The sequence below is a fragment of the Linepithema humile genome, chromosome 4 (genome assembly GCF_040581485.1).
Source record: "Linepithema humile isolate Giens D197 chromosome 4, Lhum_UNIL_v1.0, whole genome shotgun sequence".
Lineage (NCBI taxonomy): Eukaryota > Metazoa > Arthropoda > Insecta > Hymenoptera > Formicidae > Linepithema > Linepithema humile.
In genome coordinates this window covers 9,724,990-9,746,445 of record NC_090131.1, presented here as the reverse complement: position 1 = coordinate 9,746,445, position 21,456 = coordinate 9,724,990, and the positions used below count along the sequence as shown (strand labels likewise).

At 35.3% G+C, this 21,456-nt stretch overlaps 1 protein-coding gene across 9 annotated transcripts in view; it reads right to left on the bottom strand.

Annotated features, from left to right (window-relative positions):
- Oseg5 (intraflagellar transport protein Oseg5) overlaps window positions 1–21,456 on the bottom strand; it is a 323,588-nt gene that overhangs the window by 108,856 nt on the left and 193,276 nt on the right. For 8 of the 9 annotated variants that reach the window (XR_010889950.1, XR_010889949.1, XM_067354039.1 and 5 more), the window contains one exon: window positions 6,811–6,982. The exons of the other annotated variant lie outside the window; for it this stretch is intronic. Coding sequence is in view for 6 of the 8 variants with exons in the window: in XM_067354039.1 (XP_067210140.1) it covers window positions 6,811–6,982 (172 nt within the window). In the remaining 2 variants the exon portion in view is untranslated. The remainder of the gene's footprint in view (window positions 1–6,810; window positions 6,983–21,456) is intronic. 9 annotated transcript variants of the gene reach the window in all.

The following is a 21,456-nucleotide window of genomic DNA, read 5'->3' as shown; positions in this document are numbered from 1 at the left end:
TATCCCATTTACATACAAAGTATAAAAAGTATATAAAGTTTCATTAAGAATAAAATTTCCAGGTTCACAAAAATCCCTTATCAATAAATTTTTTTAATTACATGTCGAAAATTCATATTCTTGTCTAATATTGTACTACATTGATTTTCAAATATTTTGAAGTATAGTAGCGCCAAGTTCTTGCATTAAATATTATTGTATTTTATTTGGATTTTATTTTTTCTTTTAAATTAGTTTATTTATATTTATATTATATTACGATTATATTACATTTTATTTAAAATAGCATTCTTAACCACTTCAGTGGTAGACTTTTCCCAAGAGTTTGTGTCAAAAGTGGTAAGAGTCAAAAGTTAAAATATCGAAAAATGGTGAAACACGGGTTCAAAGTTTTCGAAAAAGGTACTTTTCGGGATGAGTGTGGATCGTCCCTTACGCCCTGGGGGAGAGGAGGAGTAGAATAGGGGTGAAAAATATTAAATGGGTCGAGTAGCGACTCATTTGAAAGGGCTTTCCAAGACGAGAACAATGATTTTTGAAAATGTTTACTACGACCTTCCATTCAAAAGTTATGATCGTGTAAACCAAAATGTGGGGGGTCGTTAAAATATGTAACCAGCTAATGATGGAGATAAAAAAGAATTCTTTATTTCGACATTTCAAAAAAACTTTCGTATACCAAGTACTATGCGAATATGTTAGAAATTATTAGTTTAAACAATTAACAGTCGCCATATTGGATCCGCCATTTTGAATTTTGCAATTTTGACATCAGATTCGAATTTAGCAGCCCAAAAAACCTTAAAATATCAAATTTTATACAAATCTGTTGAAAATTATTGGAGTTATTTAAAAATGTACATATATGATACATTATCACTCAACTGATTAAAAGAAAATAGTTTCCAAGAGAATATAAGTGTTGTGACGTGACGTTTTCGAGCGCCGTCACAAGGGCGATAGCCCGGCCGAGGGAGCAAAGAGTCCTGGTGTTGCTCCTCGCGTGGAGAGAGCAACCCGCGAGACTCCACAATCTGTACGCGTTGATTTTTATGTCGTTCCCGTTTTGTATCGTTAATATATCGTTGAAGTTGTAAGGCGAGACCCCGTGCGGGCGGCGTTGCGTATTTTGTGCCTCAGGGCGAAGATGCAGCATCGCCATGGAGACCGGACGCCGGGGGATCATCGACGGGTGTCACGCGTTAGTGACCCCACAGCAAAAGGTCAGGTACTGCGATTCCGTCGCCTCCGCCATCCAAGCCTTATCTAACTCCGCTTTGGTTTTAGCCACAAACTCAAAGAAGCGCAGAGAAACGCAGCAGCGGACCTCGCCCGGCTGCAGACGGCTTCGAGGACTTCAAAGATGCTGCACCCAGAAGGACCGGAGTATGGCCCGGCCAGCCTAACCAGTCTCTTCTGGGAACATCGACTCATTAACACATTATCGGCCGAAGGATTTGAGGAAACCACAGAAAGCGGGCGGGGGGGGGGGCGCCCTGGATGAACTGTGGGCGGTTCTCAGGGGCCCCCCTTTTTGGAAAATCGGTAGGATGCGCAGGAAGGCGACGCGAGAGGGACCTACGTGCAAAGCGGAGGATTGTCACTGTTCGGTGTGCCGCAAGTGCGCGAGGACGAACACGAGGACTCAGCCCAACGACGCCAAAGACGCCGAAGACGTCCACTCGATGTAAGCCGCCTCTCGGGTAGCCGTAGAGTTTCGTCCGGTTATGGCTGGTAGCGTGAGTCTGTTTTGTATTTAGTGTCTCTCACACAACTAACCGAGATTTTTGATACCGTAAGCGCGTATTAACGCTCAATTACCGCATGTCCAGCCGGCTCCGGATATCGCGTAAAAGTCTCTCCGTCTTGCGTGAATTAAGCGCCGACAGTCTCTTTCTCGTTGCCGTTTCGTTTGCCGTTTCGTTTCGTTACCGTGCCGTCTTTCCGTTACCGTTTCTGTTTGAAGATACCAATTGCTACCGTCTTTCCGTTACCGTTTCTTTTTGTAGAATACTGATTAATTGCTACCGTCTTTCTTACGATACCGTTTTGTTACCGTTTTTGTCGCGTTATCACCGTACCGGAAGTACCGTGGGTGAATGTCCGCGGACGGATTTTGCTCGGGAACGTTCTCCGCGAGACCGCTGTTACCGCCAAGTTAGCGTCTCGGCGAGAAACGTGAAAGGCCGCAAAAATAGCCGTTCCGCGACATCTCATTTCTGGCCGTTAGGTTACCGTCGTTCAAAGTATATTTATTTGGCCTTCACCGGCCGTGTCGGATAATCGTAATACAAGTCATTTGTTTTACTGGATATCATCGGATCAGCTGCGAATTATCGTGATCGCGTTTCCGAAATTTCGTGTAGTTATCAAAATTTGTTCTTGTTACCGATTGATTGGGCGAATGGCCTTACTACCGTATTAAACTATTTCCGCCGTATCGGCTCAGGCCGAACGATATACGCATCTTTAACCTTGTAACCGAATCACTGAAATACATCATTGTGAAATTCTAATTATTGAGTTGTCCTTGTGTTCGCCTCTCACTCCAGATATCTAACGTTAAATCAAAGAACTGCGCCCCTCTGCCATATACTAAGCGGGGAGCGGCCGAGCATTTTAGAGAACTGTTGAAGTTACCGATACCGCAGTGCGATTACTCGCACCTGGCGCCCATTTCCGGTTACCGATATCGCGTGAGTTACCTTACTCCCGAATTTTGTGGAGTACCGCGAGTTACCGAATCGAGCATTTATTGCCGATACCGCGAATTATCGAGTCGTGCATTTACTGCCGACGCCGCGTAAGTTACCTAACTCCCGAAGATCGTGGAGTACCGCGGTTACCGATTTCCATTGGGCGTGCTCCCTCGGATCTGGCGTGATTCCGAGGCTAGTTCACGTCGCAGTGTGAATTACAGGGAGCAATAAAATAGAATCAAAAAAGAGAGAGCGATGGGGGGAATGGCAATTGGGATCAAATGGAATTTGATGGAGCAGGGGGAAGAAATTGTAACAAAGACAAAGGGATTGGAAAAATCTCATTTAAAACGTGTCTCAACTCCACTCTTTCGCCCGAATCCTGGCTCCGACGAGCTTGCCCGAGTGTCGGGAAAGGCAGACTGTTTCTAACTTTTGACATCGCTTGTACAGCATATAGCTTGCTGCGTTCTGCACAGACGCAGCAACGAGAAGGTGAGACAACCTGCCCTGAAACTCTATCTGTCTCTGACACGTTTCCGTCTACGGGCCATTTATGCCAGTGCCTCTTCCAGTATACTTATATTTTAGTAGTAATAACAAGATTTATATTATTTAATCAAAGGAATTTATTACGGAAGTTATTTAATCAAAGGAATTTGTTGCGTATTATTTTACTTAAATCGCCCGCGCGTTATGTTTGATTTTATTTAGTAGGGTAAGCGCTATTGCGACATCTGAGTATACTTCTGTTCGCGCGTTTTTTGTTTTTTGTGTGTGCCTAAGGAAGGAGGTGAGTCAGTCTCACGGAGAACATCATAGCGGCAGTAATAAATATACTAAGGCAAATAAAGTCGCATTTATTATTGAACACCGAAATAAATAGCGTTCACATACGCAAGTGGCACAAGTCACGAAAAAACAAAGCAAATTCTAATACAGAATTTATTACGGAAGTTATTTAATTAAAGGAATTTATTACGAAATAGAGTCAAATGTTTCAAAAAGATCCATTAAAAAAGTCACGTAAAAGCTTTTCGAAATTCTTGGTTAGCTTAAGATTTATTTAAAAGATGACTGGCTCTTTATCTTACAGAAAATAAGACAATTTGTGTTTTGTGCAATATTACCATCAGATGCTGCAAAGCAAATTTAATACATTCACAGAAGGCCAATTAAATTAACCATATTAAAAAATGTTGTTTTCAAAGTCAAAGCCAAAGCCAAAGCCTCCATAATAATTTATACATTAAAAACATTAAACTGAAATCAAATTAGTAGCACTTTTTCGGAGCATAATGTTGCGGATTTTGTGCCTTAAAGCCATCGTACAAACTTTTCTGTAACGCGTTAAGTTGCGTTAAGTATTTCAACGCACAGAAAAAATCGTAACGTAGCGTGTATACGCGCTTATGCTACGTTATGACTTTCTCTGTGCGTTGAAGTACTTAACTCAACGTAACGCGTTACGGAAAAGCAGTGGCCCTTAATCTGTGCGGGAATTGATATTTACGAGTGATACTCGATGATGATACTCAAGTGATACGAGTGAAGTACTGTGATTAAACACAGTAAATACAGTGATGTTTTGAATTAAATTATGAAGTGTCAAGTAAAATTGAAAAGCTGTTATTTTCAAGACGGACAATCGTCACAAAGAAATACAAACTCGTCGATTCTCTCCAAGGTAAGAATATTTAATCAAACCGCGATTACTACTTCGTCTTCGCTTTGTATTTTCAATTTATTTGTCAGTTATGTAAAACTCGCGTCATCGAATATTTTACTTTGAGTATTACGTTATAGCCCCCCTAAACGATTAATAATAATTGTACAATATTGTATAGGAAATACACGAATAATCTAAACTACAATGTAAAATCAAAATTATCAATAATATTTTGCAATATCAAATATTATACAATAACATTGACCGTGTAGGGAAGCGTTAGTCTTATGACGCGTCTCTGCTTGCCCGTTGTATCGGACTCGTAAGTAGCGAACTATTTTCCGTTATAACTCGAAAACTAAGCTTCGGACAAAATTTTGCAAGAGAAGAAATCGTCTTATTGTTAGAATTCGCTCAAGAAGAATGACATTTCAAGGACATCAGGTTATTTCGAATCACCCTGTATAATATTATATATACATTTTTCAAATAAAATATTTGGATAAAGTTCCGAAAAGCCCACACCTCCGATTTGCTCCAAACTACGCTTTTAATGTATTTTTGCGCGCTGATGACGAATATGACCATGCCGATTGGCAACAAGGTCATTTTCAAAATCAAAACTACTTAAAAAAACTTAAAAATTATCGCTTCTTTTTACATTATCTTGATAAATATTAATGTAACAAAGAAATGTTTTAAATAAAAGTTATAGCTCTTGAAAAAATACATCATTTATGTCCTATGCATTATTTGCATAGAACCAATATTTTTTGATAAAAATGAGATAATGCGTTGTAAAGTATATGCATGGATTCAGTGGGTCCCCCCCCCCCCCCCCGGGTGCTTCACTACCGAGACACTATACACATAGGTTTGCTTTGGAACTTCGCTTTGCGTGGAAAGTGTATGCGTGGAGGCATTGTATTCCGACCCCCTGTGGGGGGCTCCACCATCAAAAAACTATACACTGTTGCCGTTTCTTGGGCCCTGAGAACGGGCGGCAAAAATATCTCCTATCCTATAAGTAAAGCTACCGATCGTCGAAATCTTCCCGGGTGGTCTAAAGTAATTTGTGAGAATTTGTAATTAATTCGCGTAATTTGCAATTATGTTGGCGCCTCGTCGCACGGAAGCGAGCTACATGGAAGATTGACAAGCAGCGGCACGGCAGGGCAAGACAGAGGAAATTTGAGAGACGATAGGACATTCGGCAAAACAACGGTGAATTCCGGATCTGGACGGAGCAAGGGGATGCTGAAATAAACGTTTTATGTTAGAAATAGGCTGGATTGTTTAGGCATCTCTCAGAAAATCGTAACATTTTCTTCGCTACATAAATAATGTTTATTTTCATTAATAATTAAATATATATATTATGTATTAATAAAAATAAACATTATTTCTGTAGCAAAGAAAATGTTACGATTTCCTGAGAGATGCCTAAACAATCCAGCCTATTTCTAATATAAAACGCTCCTGCGCCAGAGCTATCGGCGGCCCGGTCGCCAGCGGCCAGACGGTAGTGGGGAAACAGGAGGCGTCGTTTCGGGAATCGGCCCGAAATGTGCAACTAATTCCAAGCTCTGGTTTAAACCAATAATTTCTAACATATTTGCATAGTACTTGGTACACGAAGGCTTTTTTCAAATGTTGAAATAAAGATTTCTTTTTCACCTCCATCATTAGCTAGTTAAATATTTTAACGATCCCTCACATTTTGGTTTACACGATCATAACTTTTGATTGGAAGGTCGTAGTAAACATTTTCAAAAATCATTGTTCTCGTCTTAGAAAGCCCTTTCAAATGAGTCCCCACTCGACCCATAGTGCCATTTAATATTTTCTACCCCTATTCTACTCCTCCTCTCCCCCAGGGCGTAAGGGACGATCCACACTCATCCCGAAAAGTACCTTTTTCGAAAACTTTGAACCCGTGTTTCACCATTTTTCGATATTTTAATTTTTAACTCTTACCACTCTTTTGGCACAAACTCTTCGAAAAAGTCTACCACTGAAGTAGTTAAGTAAAACTTTCTAATACAATAGACCCTAGATATTATGGACTAATAGTAGAGAACAGTGGTCCGAAAAATCCGATTATTCGGATTTTTTAAAGTTTTATGAGACGACTATCATGATGTTATAGCTAAAATACGCCAATTGGTGATGTGCTGAGTTGCAAATACGGCAAATGCAACAGTATTGTTGAGATGGGCTGGCCCTTCATCTTAATATATATCTTAATATCCATTACATATCTATTGATTACCTCACAAATTACTGACAGGCCATCCAAATTTTAAATATTTTTGTAGTTCTCAGATTTTATCTGGATTTTCCTAAATCCAGTCGGGGTCCGTAACATCGAGAGTCTACTACCATATATATGTTTATATTTTACACTTTTAATTATTAGAAATTACTGCCTATTATAAATACCTCAGCTATACGACAAAGAGATAATGCTTCGTTAATCATTTTTTGTGATATATGTTGGTACAAACTGGTGAATAAATTGTAAAAGGAAGAAGCCATAACAGCACCATCTCCACGCCGCACCATAACCATTCCGTTGTGGACACTCACGATGCTAGGTTGTTTTCCAAATTCACTGCGTTATAAAATTTTTTGTGAATAATTAAAATTAATTAAAATTAATTAAAATACTACAAGAAAAATGTGTGATAAAAAGCTGCCAAAGAGGGAACCACTTCTTAATGACTTTGAGACTTTGATGTATATTATTAAGATTATTACTCAAAGTATTATAACATTTTAAAGGTTTTAGCCGTCGATCATTGTATAAAAAATTATTAACAAAAACATTTTACTAAATAGAACGTCATTTTCTTACATTATGTACATTTAATAGAATGTATTTTTAGTAAATTTATTTATTTAAATATGAGCCTTTTATTTCCCAAGTGATGTAAATCCAATTTCTAAATTATTAGGAAATCAATGTTTTGCATTTAAGCTGCTTATCTGTTATTGTTTACTCCTTCAGCTTTGTATTGCTCCCAGCGGCTTATTTATGAAGTTAGACTCACATCACTTGTTTATTGGATGCAGATAATCCTTCAGAACACATTTCTGGTAAATTTAAAATCTCAAATTTTGGACTACATCACTTGGGAAATAAGCTCATACGATAAATTGAATACGCGAGGAAGGGGCTCTACACCTTCTTCCTGAAAAAATCTAACCTTACCTAACCTAACTTATGTCTGAGAACATCATTCGCGTTAAATAATTTCTTAAAAATTTTCCTTGAAATTCGGAAATTTCTTGTAATTTTTTGACATTATTTAAAATGAAAATATCGTGCATGAAAAATATAATTATGCGCATTACATACGGGGTGTGCCAAAAGTCAGGAAACGGTCAAACAGCTCGACAAAAACTCATTTTAGAGAAAAATGTTAAATACAAAAGTTGTTGGGTATCAAGTAATGCATTAAATAGGAATATGTGATTGACCTTGGGGACCAATGTGAAGGTCATGTCAAGGTCGATAAGAATTTTTAAAATGGGAATCCTATATTTTTATATCATATTCTTGTAGCTGTCAAAGCGTTTTCAAAACAATGATTATAAACCCTTCTTAGTTGATATTTTTCTCAGTTATAAGTCTTCGAAATGTAAGTACCGCCGGTATTAGCGTTACCCAAGATGTACTGCGTGAAGGTCACACGGTCGGATAAGATAAGAAAAAGGGAGAGAAGTGGCAGAAGAACAGAAAAGAGCGAACGGATAGAATAAAAAAAATGGAAAGAAAAGGGAACTAGAAACAGGAGGAAGGAAACAAGAAAAAAAGTGAAAGAAGGAGTGAGAAGAAAAATAGAAGATTGAAAAGAAAGCAAAAATTATAAAGGGGAGCATTAAAACGAAAGAAAAGAAAGAGAATAATAGTAATATACTGGTAAAAGACTTCGAGAAATAAAAAGAGGAAGAGAAAAGAAATAATAGAACGATCAATGAGAAATATCGAAGCAAAAGTTAAATGGAGAAAATCAGAAAGACAGGAGACAAGAAAATGAAAAGGGAAGGTAGTTAGGTTAAATTCAGTTAGAGAACCAAAGAACAGAAAAGAGAAGTCATAAGCAAGTAAAAGATGAGATGGAAGTTAAAGGAAATTGCAAGAAGGGAGGAAAGAGAATTTGGATCACTTAAAAAAATTGAGAATAGACGAAGAATGGTGAAGATGGAATGAAGAAGTAAAGGTATTAAGGGATAGAAAAGGGAAAGTAAGGGAGTTGCACAGGAGAAAAGAGAGAGTGCGGAAAGAGAGAAAAACAAATAGAAGGAGAGAACAATGAAGAAAAACAAAAAAAAAAGGAGAAAAAAAGGGGAGAGATTGAAAAAGAAAGGAGGAAGAGTGAGAAAAAAAGGAAAGAAAAAAGAATGTAAGACAACAATAAGAAAATGGGAGAACAAATGAGAAATATTAAAAAAAGAGAAAGAAAAAAAGGAGTAGGTAAGAATAACATTCTGAAATGTAAGATTCAATAAAAAGAATTAAGCAGTTTTGGAAACACTTGAAGAAATGGGATGTGATGGTTTTAATGGGTGGACGAAAAAGGATGCAGGATAATAAAAAAATAAGTTCCAAAAACGGGGAAAAAAATAAATAATAAATGAAAAAGTCAGGTGACAAGAAAACTAAATAAAAAAGAGCTTAATGAGCTGGATACTAATAGAGATAAGGAAGAAGCTAAAGACGAAGTAGAAAAAGATAAACAAGAAATGGAAGGTATGATAAAAGACACGGCCGCATTTACCATAAGGCGCATTAGGCGCAAGCTGGGGCCACATTTTAAAATATTACTCCTCACAAATGACAAAATTAAAAACATCCTAGTTATAGTTGCAAAATAAAATACTTTTAAATATTAAATTCATAATATAAAAACTAGAAGCCGCTGAAAAATTTGTAAGTGGTAATTGTTTATTAAATTTTGCCTTTTTACATCATGTAATGCATGTCGAATTTTATTTTTAATAAACACTTAAAAAAAAAATACGTATGAATTTGATTAACTAAAATAGACTTGTTCTTTTGAGGCCTCATAATTATGTTGCGCCTCTAAAAGTATAAATGCGGCCCTGATAAAAGAGGAAATAGAAATTAACATGATAGAGTAGAAGATGTTATGAATGTACGTAAACAGAGTAAAAAATGAGAGTAAATAAAGATAGAAAAGAAGGAGAGAAAGGTCAGGATAATAGTAGGAGAAGATTAAACGCAAGAATGAGAAGAGGAAGAGATAGGTATGTATAACAGAGTGAGACCCGATTGCACACATTGCCGATCAATGTGTCCGATCGGCAGTGTGCACAATTGGGACGTGTTAGAAAGGGATAGAAAATAAGAAAGAAAGAAGGAAATTAAAGAAATTAAATTGGTATGAAAAGATATTAATTAATTTTATTCAGGAGAAGGGATGGTAAATATTACACGGAGGAAGGTAAAGGGGTTGAGGAGAGGGAGTAATGTTACATTTAGAGAAAAGAGAATCTGTAATTAATTATGTATTCGGAAATGAAGAGATTGAAGAGAGGTTGGAAAGATTGTAGAGACAATATACATTCGGATCATCACTCTATGATAATTTGAATAAGGAAAGAAGGAAGAAAATATGGAAAGAGAGTAGAAGTAAAAAGAGAAAAAAGAAAGATATGGACAACTCAAAAGAGAGAATATTTTAATATAAATTTTAGAGAGGTGGTGGGAATAAAGATAGAGCAAATGCGGAATAAAAGAAGCATATGATATAATAATGAGGGAATTGGAAATTTGTACCTTTTTCCTCAAAAGGAAAAGAAGAAAAGAATGATAAAATAACAAATGCAAAAAAAAGAAAAGGAAAGTAAAGCAGGAATTAAGAACTTGGAAAAGGGAAAAGGAAAGGAAGACAAATACAGAAGAAAGAGGATGGCTTATAAGGAGTTATGTGAAAAAAATAAAAGGGAAAGATGGGAAAATGAAAGATGGAAGAAATATGGAGGTGGCGGACAGTGAGGGAAAGGTATGGGAAATCATAAACAAAAAAAGAAAGAGGAAAAAGAGAATAAATAAAAAGATAGAGCGAATAATGAGACAGATAATTTAAGAATCTAAAAAAAGGATAGAAAAAAGGGTAATATAAGGGATAAAAAGAAATTAGAGAGAAGAGAATGAGAAGAAAATAAGCGAGAAGAATAAGGATAGTAATAAATCGACTGAAAAATGATCAAGCATGGGGAGCAGGTGGCATACCAAACAAAACGTGAAAGTACGGTGGAGAGGAAATGGTAGAATGGATCAGAAAAATATGTAATAGGATTTAAAAGAAAAAGAACCAGATGGATGGAATGAAGTGATGATTGGATGTCGATAATAGAAAAAAAGGAAGGGAAGATGGTAGGAGATTACAGGAGGATAATATTGTTACCGACTCTACATGAAGCTTTTATTTGGCGCTGATAGGAAGATTAAGGCGATGTTGGAGTAGTGCTGTTTTACCGACAAAAAATTAATATTGTAGTTTAGGAAAATTTTTTTATTGCTTGTATAGAATTACAAATCCTTTTAGGTGATTGGAGTATACATGCTAAAGAATCGGCTGGTATAACATTTAAAACAAAAAACAGAAAAAAATTTAAAAATTTTACCGACAAGCTGTCGGTGCATACAAATATTTGTTTAATATAAAAATTATACAGCTTGCAGGTGCAAAATTAACATTCCGGCTGAAAGAAAATATATCAAAGATTAATACCCGGTAAAAAATTTCTCATACATAATTAGACAAAAATAGTACATATCTAATTATACAAAATTATATACCGAACTCGTCCATACATAAATAAATACACCTATATATAAATGAATATAAATATATATATTTATATATGATTATATAAAGGTGTGTATGAGTAAATATACATTTTCTGGTTTTATTTTGTTGTGTTTTTATTGCGCAAACATAAAGTACATAATCATACATACATCACATCATATATATATACAGGGTGTCAATTAAGTCCCGAGACGGCTGAATATTTTCTCATGTAAGGTATTTTTGAAAAAGGTCAAAGTCATTTCTGAAGTAATTTTCAACGAGGAATTCAACGGTGACCTTCAATTTGACCTTGAGCTTGACCTTCAAGGTCATTTCAAGGTTAGGTTAGGTTTTTTAAATAGAAACCCCCTTTTTTGACACCGGCAATCGAAAGAGCGGGAAATTTTACGTTTAGATATGTACTAAGTCATAGGTAGTGTTTAATCTTGAGGGTCACTCTAAGGTCATTTAAACTCGAGCAAGGTCTGGATATCTTTTGCAATAGATGGTTTTCAGTTTTTTTTTTAACGACCAAAACTAATAACTTTAACAAGACGTATTTAGTAGTGACCTAGAGCATGGCATTGAAGATGACCTTCAAGATTGTTTCAAGGTCAATTTGTTTTATTTACTTTTAGCATTATCCAGGAATAACGACGTGGACGTAGTAAAATCTATTCCCTTTGGGGTGCTTAATTAGCGTGAGTCCCCTTGCCTCTCACGTCCGGGGTGCTTGATTAGCGTGAGTCCCCTTGCCTCTCACGTCCGGGGTGCTTGATTAGCGTGAGTCCCCTCGCCTCTCACGTCCGGGGTGCTTGATTAGCGTGAGTCCCCTTGCCTCTCACGTCCGGAGTGCTTGATTAGCGTGTTTTTTTTTCAAGATTCAAAGTTTAGCGCAGATGTTCAAACTGCAAACCTTGAGCTTCTTGACAAAAAGCTATGCGGCTGTAAAAATGAGATGCAGCATTACGAATCATCACTCTATCAATTAAAGCGGCCTCTTGCATAATCTGATTCCGCAGTTCATCTAAGTTTTGTGGTTGAGTGGCGTATACTTTACTCTTTAAGTAACCCCAAAGAAAATAAACAAGAGGCGTCAGATCAGGGGATCTAGCAGGCTACTCGATTTCATCTCTTCTTCCAATCCACTTATGAGGAAACTGAGTATCTAAATACGCTTGAACGTCTCTACCGTAATGAGCGGCTGCTCCGTCCTGCTGAAACCATGTATCATCATAATTATTACCTGCTATTTCTCTTATTCTTGGCATAATTTGATTTCTGAGCAGCTGTTCATACATACCGGCATTGAGATTACCATCAATAAAAAAAGAGCCTATAAGTGTATCATTCAAGATGCCAGCCCAAACATTTAGCTTTTGTGGATATTGTGTGTGACTGTCCAACATCCAAGCAGGATTTGTTTCGGACCAGTATCTGCAATTGTGTCTATTCACTTCACCTTTTAAAGTGAAAGTAGCTTCATCTGAAAAAACTATATTGTACAAAAAAAGAGGATCTTCATCGATTCTGTTCATCATCGTTTCGCTAAATTTGATCCGACGATCAGAATCATCTTTATTAAGCTCCTGTACCAAATGAATCTTGTAAGGATAAAAATGTATGCTTTTCAAAACTTTACGTACTGTTTCATGAGAAGCGTCATGCTTATTACCAGCTCTACGTAGACTAAGATGCGGGTTTTCAACAAATGCTTGAGCAATTTCAATCTGTTTCTCCTCAGATGCTACAGATTTTGGCCGACCACTTCTCTCAAGGTCCTTGACGGTCCCATTATCCATAAAGCGCCGTACAGTCCTTTCGACTGTAGATTTTGAGACAGGACTTAACCCGTCTCCATTACGAAAAGTGCGATTAAATAGCACCCGAACTTCAGTATAAGATCGCACTCGATCTCTCCAACCACGCATCATTAATAGAGATACCCTCTCTTGTTCCGAAAGTTTAGCATACGCCATAATGTTTTTTTGAGATTAAGGTAATACGTAAATCGTATGTATGTATTTACGTAAATTTAGTTTTGATTCGTAAATTCGTATAAGATAGAAAAATGGCGACAGAGATTCATCCGCAAATAATAAAATGAAACCTATCGTTTAGAATGACAAACGACTTCTATGAAAAGAAATAATTGTAAAGAAAAATAAGAATTAAATCGAATAACTTTTACTTTACGACGTAAACGCTCCCAATCAATAAAAAAATGAGTTAGCATTATGTTAAACAACCTGGGCAAAATCCCGAGTTAACTCGTCCAAACGAAGTTATCACCGTATGCACAGTGGCGAGTTTACTCGTCATAACACGTATTTGTATGTACGATAACTGTTGATGTATTGTCATCTACCACCACTCAACTACGATTTACGATTTACACACGACATTAAACATTATGGCGTATGCTAAACTTTCGGAACAAGAGAGGGTATCTCTATTAATGATGCGTGGTTGGAGAGATCGAGTGCAATCTTATAATGAAGTTCGGGTGCTATTTAATCGCACTTTTTGTAATGGAGACGGGTTAAGTCCTGTCTCAAAATCTACAGTCGAAAGGACTGTACGGCGCTTTAATGATAATGAGACTGTCAAGGACCTTGAGAGAAGTGGTCGGCCAAAATCTGTAGCATCTGAGGAGAAACAGATTGAAATTGCTCAAGCATTTGTTGAAAACCCGCATCTTAGTCTACGTAGAGCCGGTAATGAGCATGACGCTTCTCATGAAACAATACGTAAAGTTTTGAAAAGCATACATTTTCATTACAAGATTCATTTGGTACAGAAGCTTAATGAAGATGATCCTGATCGTCGGATCGAATTTAGCGAAACGATGATGAACAGAATCGATGAAGATCCTCTTTTTTTGCACAATATAGTTTTTTCAGATGAAGCCACTTTCACTTTAAAAGGTGAAGTGAATAGACACAATTGCAGATACTGGTCCGAAACAAATCCTGCTTGGATGTTGGACAGTCACACACAATATCCACAAAAGCTAAATGTTTGGGCTGGCATCTTGAATGATACACTTATAGGCCCTTTTTTTATTGATGGTAATCTCAATGCCGGTATGTATGAACAGCTGCTCAGAAATCAAATTATGCCAAGAATAAGAGAAATAGCAGGTAATAATTATGATGATACATGGTTTCAGCAGGACGGAGTAGCCGCTCATTACGGTAGGGACGTTCGAGCGTATTTAGATACTCAGTTTCCTCATAAATGGATTGGAAGAAGAGGTGAAATCGAGTAGCCTGCTAGATTCCCTGATCTGACGCCTCTTGTTTATTTTCTTTGGGGTTACTTAAAGAGTAAAGTATACGCCACTCAACCACAAAACTTAGATGAACTGCGGAATCGAATTATGCAAGAGACCGCTTTAATTGATAGAGTGATGATTCGTAATGCTGTATCTCATTTTTACAGCCGCATAGCTTTTTGTCAAGAAGCTCAAAGTTTGCAGTTTGAACATCTGCGCTAAACTTCGAATCTTGAAAGAAAACACGTTAATCAAGCACCCCGGACGTGAGAGGCAAGGGGACTCACGCTAATTAAGCACCCCAAAGGGAATAGATTTTACTACGTCCACGTCGTTATTCCTGGGTAATGCTAAAAGTAAATAAAAAAAATTGACCTTGAAACAACCTTGAAGGTCATCTTCAATGCCATGCTCTAGGTCACTACTAAATACGCCTTGTTAAAGTTATTAGTTTTGGTCGTTAAAAAAAAACTGAAAACCATCTATTCCAAAAGATATTCAGACCTTGCTCGAGTTTAAATGACCTTAGAGTGACCCTCAAGATCAAACACTACCTATGACTTAGTACATATCTAAACGTAAAATTTCCCGCTCTTTCGATTGCCGGTGTCAAAAAAGGGGGTTTCTATTTAAAAAACCTAACCTAACTTTGAAATGACCTTGAAGGTCAAGCTCAAGGTCAAATTGAAGGTCACCGTTGAATTCCTCGTTGAAAATTACTTCAGAAATGACTTTGACCTTTTTCAAAAATACCTTACATGAGAAAATATTCAGCCGTCCCGGGACTTAATTGACACCCTGTATATACCCATACAGCACACAAAGATTGCATACACATTGCATCAAACTTTCATCGCAATGTTGCAATGTTGCAAATTCACTGCAAAATGTTGTTGCATCATTGCTGTGGGATTGCAGCAACGTTAAAATGTCCGCTTTTAGGAAGATTGTAACGAAATATTACAGTAATATTGCAATGTAATGAATTTGCAATAATGCATTGTTATTACAATCTTAGAATAATGTTGCATATATTTTTATTTATTCGGACATTTATCTGTCCGATTTTTAAACAATCAGTTTAATATCTGATTTTTCTGTGTTAAGGTCGTATCAGAAAAATTAAACTGATAAAAATAATTACTATGTCTTTAATCTTACTAGCCACTCTTTGCAAGTTTCATATAATCATCATGACTAAAACTAAAATACGAGATAGATTTTGCAACGCGCGTCGCATAGCGGTAAACAAACGAACTAGCGATTATTGAATATTGCTATTGCAATGTTATTGGAATGTTGCTGTCACATTCTCATGAAATATTACAATTACAGGTTGCAATAATGTCTCAACAATATTACATTGCAACTTGCAAGATTGTAACATTGCTGCAATGTAATTGCAATGTTCTGTGCTGTATGGGCAGTAAGAGTGACTTGATAAGGTCCTTTCTTAAAAATCTCTTCTTTAAATACTCCAAGCACTAATTTTCGAACTATTTGTATCACTCATAAAATGTATTTATATCTCATGTTATTTATTTTTCTCATATTATTTAGAAATACAATAAATAACATATATCTCTTATAAATGTAAAATAGTGTTTTTTTATTTTATTTTGTTTATATTCCTCTCTTGCATGCACGCGCGCGATAAGAAAAAGGTATACAAACTTTTAGAAAAGTAAAATATTTCTAAATCAAGGCATTAAGTGAAATTAAGGAAAAAGTGACACAATTAGCCAGAATTTCTCGTTTATACAAAATCATATACAATTGCGTATGACTATATCTGAAATTTGCTTCTTACTTATATATGTTTATACATGATGCAAGACTTATACATAATCATATATTAGACTAACAGAGATTCATATATAATTATATATAAAATATTGTTGACATTATATATAAGTATGTATAAAAAGTACTTACATGTAATTCTATACTGCAGTCGCTCCATTTATATATATACCGGGTGTTTCAGACCACCCGTCCCACCCTTTTAAAACGTAGGGATGTGCTTGTACAAAAAAATGGCTCAGACGAAATTTGCATGATTTCGAGGGATCTATCTGAGGGTGACCTTGACTTTGACCTCGCAGTTGATTTTCAAGGTCATTTGAAGGTCAGAGTAATTTTTTAAAATAGAAACCCCTATTTTTTAGTCCAAAATCTAATAGCTGGTGTCAAGAGCTTTTCAAAACACTATAATGAAGTTATTTTTCATTAAGTACTTTTCGAGTTATGAGGCTTGTAAATTACAGTATTTTGACATAAAATACAAAATATCTTGTAAAACATTCAATTTTTGGGAATCTTACCTTAATACTTTTATGCATAAAATAATGAGGCGAATCAATTGGTATAAAGAAAACACATAGTTGCTTTCAAGAAAAAGTATGCAGTTGCATGTTGCACTCTTGACACCAGCTATTAGATTTTGGAATCAAAAATAGGGGTTATTTTTTAAAAAACCTAATCTAACCTTGAAATGATCTTGAAGGTCAAGCTCAAGGTCAAATTGAAGGTCACCGTTGAATTCCTCGTTGAAAATTACTTCAGAAATGACCTTGACCTTTTTCAAAAATACTTTACATTTGAAAATATTCAGCCGTCCCGGGACTTAATTGACACCCTGTATATATATATAACGTTTTATATTTCGTCATGTATAATTATACATATTTTTACACAATTATGTAAAATATTGTATAACTCTATTAAATGCTACATGATTATATATGAGAAATTTTTTACCGGGTAGGAAACTGTTAAAATTGAGTTCAGAGATGTAGTCTAAAAATGTTTCCTGAATTAGAATTTATGCAAAGCATGCGTGCAATATAGACAATAATAAGGTAAAAAAGGGCAATAGATTAGTTCCTGGATTTTGGGATAGAGGCGCTATACAGTTCTCAGTGCTATTTGTCATATACATCAGAATCTTTTAGGTTAGTTATGTGTGTGTCTGTTATGTGCTAGGAAACCCGGCTGAAGAAAATGAATTAAAGGCACTCTGAAGGATAAGAAAAGGGGTGCAGTTCCGAATAGGTGAAACGCCCGATTGTTTTGAAACTCCACTATTTTATGTAGTTTGGCGCGCTGATTACGAATATGATAATGAAAATCGCCGACTAGGTTATTTTCAAAGTCAAAACAAGGTCAGAAAAAGTAAAAAAATATCACTTTTTTGAGATTATTTCGAGAAATATTGATGTAACGAAAAAATGTCTCAAATAAAAGTTGTAGTTCTTGTAAAAATACATTATTTATGTTCTATGCATTTTTTGTGTAAAACTGATAATTTTCGAGAAAATTGACGTTAAAGATTAAAAACTTTGGTAAACAGGTAGGCCTTAGCTTGCATGCGCATGCCGTTCAAGAATGTAGCGGCGTGTGTGCGTATACAATTTATGTATATTTATTAAATCTTTGCCTTGCTAAAAATCTAATGAGTCTACAATATACTAAAAATACTAGATACTGAAAAGATTAGCAAGACCCCAACGCAAGGTGTGCGCGCGCAGAAAGTTTATATGAATTAAATCTTTGCCTTACTAAAAGTATAATGAGTCTACTACATACTAAAAATTTTAAATACAGGAAAGATTAGCAAGACCCCAACGCAAGGTGTGTGCGCGCAGAAAGCTTATATGAATTAAATCTTCGGAGGCTCCGCCCCTCCCCCCGCCTATTATATAGCTAGTGTCTATTATAGAAGTTGAAAATAACTTTCTAACACAATATGCTTTCTACCTTGCGTAGGGGTCTTGCTAATCTTTTCAGTATCAAATATTTTTAGTATATTGTAAACTCATCATACCTTTAGTAAGGCGAAGATTTAATTCATATAAGCTTTCTGCGCGCACACACCTTGCGTTGGGGTCTTGCTAATCTTTCCTGTATTTAAAATTTTTAGTATGTAGTAGACTCATTATACTTTTAGTAAGGCAAAGATTTAATTCATATAAACTTTCTGCGCGCGCACACCTTGCGTTGGGGTCTTGCTAATCTTTTCAGTATCTAGTATTTTTAGTATATTGTAGACTCATTAGATTTTTAGCAAGGCAAAGATTTAATAAATATACATAAATTGTATACGCACACACGCCGCTACATTCTTGAACGGCATGCGCATGCAAGCTAAGGCCTACCTGTTTACCAAAGTTTTTAATCTTTAACGTCAATTTTCTCGAAAATTATCAGTTTTACACAAAAAATGCATAGAACATAAATAATGTATTTTTACAAGAACTACAACTTTTATTTGAGACATTTTTTCGTTACATCAATATTTCTCGAAATAATCTCAAAAAAGTGATATTTTTTTACTTTTTTTGGAGTTTTGACCTTGAAAATGACCTTGTCGGCGATTTTCATTATTATATTCGTAATCAGCGCGCCAAAATACATAAAATAGTGCAGTTTCAAAAAAATCGGACGTTTCACCTATTTGGAACTTTATCCAAGAAAAGTGTATGTATTATACATAAATTTTCCAACATTTTTGCAAACATTTACATTTAGTTACATACATTCATATTCTAATTTCTGTAAAATACTTTTATTCATTTGCTTCATGTGTATATATTATGTATATTATGTGCTCCATATATATATATTCACATCAAAGTATCTATGTAAAAAGTTAAGGTAATTATGCAGAATACCCACGTCACCTCCGATTTTGACCCAACTGGTCTCATTCGATGCGTTTTTTGTTTAAAAAAACTTTTTCCTTTCACTAAATTGTCGCTCTGTCCCAGGAGACGAGATATTAAGCGTCAAAGTTGACGACTTTTCAGGTTAAAAAACTGTCACTTTGATGAATTATAGCGATGTGAGCATACGCTGCGGTCAGGCGCGCATGCGTTGTAACAGAATTGTGCGCGGATAATTATTAATTGCAAGTCGCAAACCCATATAAAATAGTATAATTATGGACCTTGCTTTGCGTAGACACAGGGTATTCCGCCCCCCCCTGCGGGGGGGGGGCGGACCCCCTGTGTAAAATAAAAATAATAAAACTTTCGTGCGTATTCCAGAGCGGCATAGATTGCTTAATCTAGCTATGCTAAAGCTAGTTTGGATTGCACAAAAATATATAATGCTAAAGCTAGTTTGATAGATTAAGCAATCTATGCCGCTCTGGAATACGCACGAAAGTTTTATTATTTTTATTTTACACAGGGGGTCCCCCCCCCCTCCGGGGGGGGCGGAATACCCTGTGTCTACGCAAAGCAAGGTCCATAATTATACTATTTTATATGGGTTTGCGACTTGCAATTAATGATTATCAGAAATATATTTTATACTTCGCGCACAATTCTGTTACAACGCATGCGCGCCTGATCGCAGCGTATGCTCACATCGCTATAATTCGTCAAAGTGACAGATTTTTTAACTTGAAAAGTCGTCAACTTTGACGCTTAATATCTCGTCTCCTGGGACAGAGCGACAATTTAGTAAAAGGAAAAAGTTTAAAAAAAAAAAAAAAAAACGCATCGAATGAGACCAGTTGGGTCAAAATCGGAGGTGACGTGGGTATTCTGCATAATTACCAAAATTAATATCATTTTGTATATTGTATATATTTTTATAATAAATGTATATGTCATATAACTTATATTATATATTAGTTATATGACGTATGACATGTCATATAACTTATTTATAAAGCATGAAATATAAAGGTATTTTTAGTTTCTTGTATGTATCATTTGTAAAAAAATCTTGATAAAAAAACATTAATTTCGTGATTTGCGATAATCTGTTTCAATATATACTTCTTTTAAATACTTACTATTAGCCTTATTTTATGCGTTTACCTTGGTGTCTAAAATACACATCAAAATATAAAATTAATTTCTAGTTCAGTAGAAAAAAAACATTGTAGTCTTACACACAGAGGAATGGTAAAATATCATGTATATGTAATAACAAATAAATTACTTTTCCACTAACATTATACACAACTTTGCAGAAATAAAATTATTCTGTGATTTTTGAATGTGTAGTGCAGTTTAAAACACACAGTCGAAATATTTAAAATAACACACAGTCTATATTTTTAAAATAATAGTTCTGATTTTTCATGAATCACAGTGGTTTTATAAAATGTTCAATTTTAACAGTTTTTATTGGACTGTACTTTAGACAATATTATATTTTGCCATTTCTCTCTGTTGTAAGACAAGAATGTTTCTTTTCTACTATAATAGAAATACATTTTTGATACGTATTTTAAATACCAAGTTAATCAATCACGTAAAATAAGGCTAATTGTAAGTATTTAGAAGAAGCATATATTGAAACAGATTATTGCAAGTCGCAAAATTATTGTTTCTTTTATCAAGATTTTTTTACAAATAATAGACACAAGAAATTAAAAATATTTTTATATTTCATGCTTTAGAAATAAAAAATATGGCATATATCATATACATTTATTGTAAAAAAAGTATACAAAATGATGTCATTTTAAAAAGATATTTTGATTTGAATATAGATAATATAGCACATAATATACATTATATATAATATATATATAAAGCATATAACATAATAAAAATATCTTACAATAAAGAATAAGACAAGCCAGAGGTGGTTTTCTCGTGGACTGGCAATATAGAATAAGACAAGCCAAAGGCGGTTTTCTCGTGGAGTGGCAATTTAGAATTACAAAAGCCAGAGGCGATCTAACGTCAGCTGACAGTTTAGAAAAAAGAGAGCTAAAGACGATTTATTCGTAAACTGGCAGATTTTAAGAAATACGTATTTTCTTATAGTTAGTAATTTACTACACGTGTGGTGTTTATGTTTATGTTTTATCGGATAATTTATAAGGTCATTTAACCTTTTTTCTCGCAACTGAAATTCTATTGTATGGTTGTATGATGTACATACGAGACGAAATAGACTTATACAAGGTGTCTAATAGATATAAATTAGATATGATAAAATATTTGATTTGAAAAATGT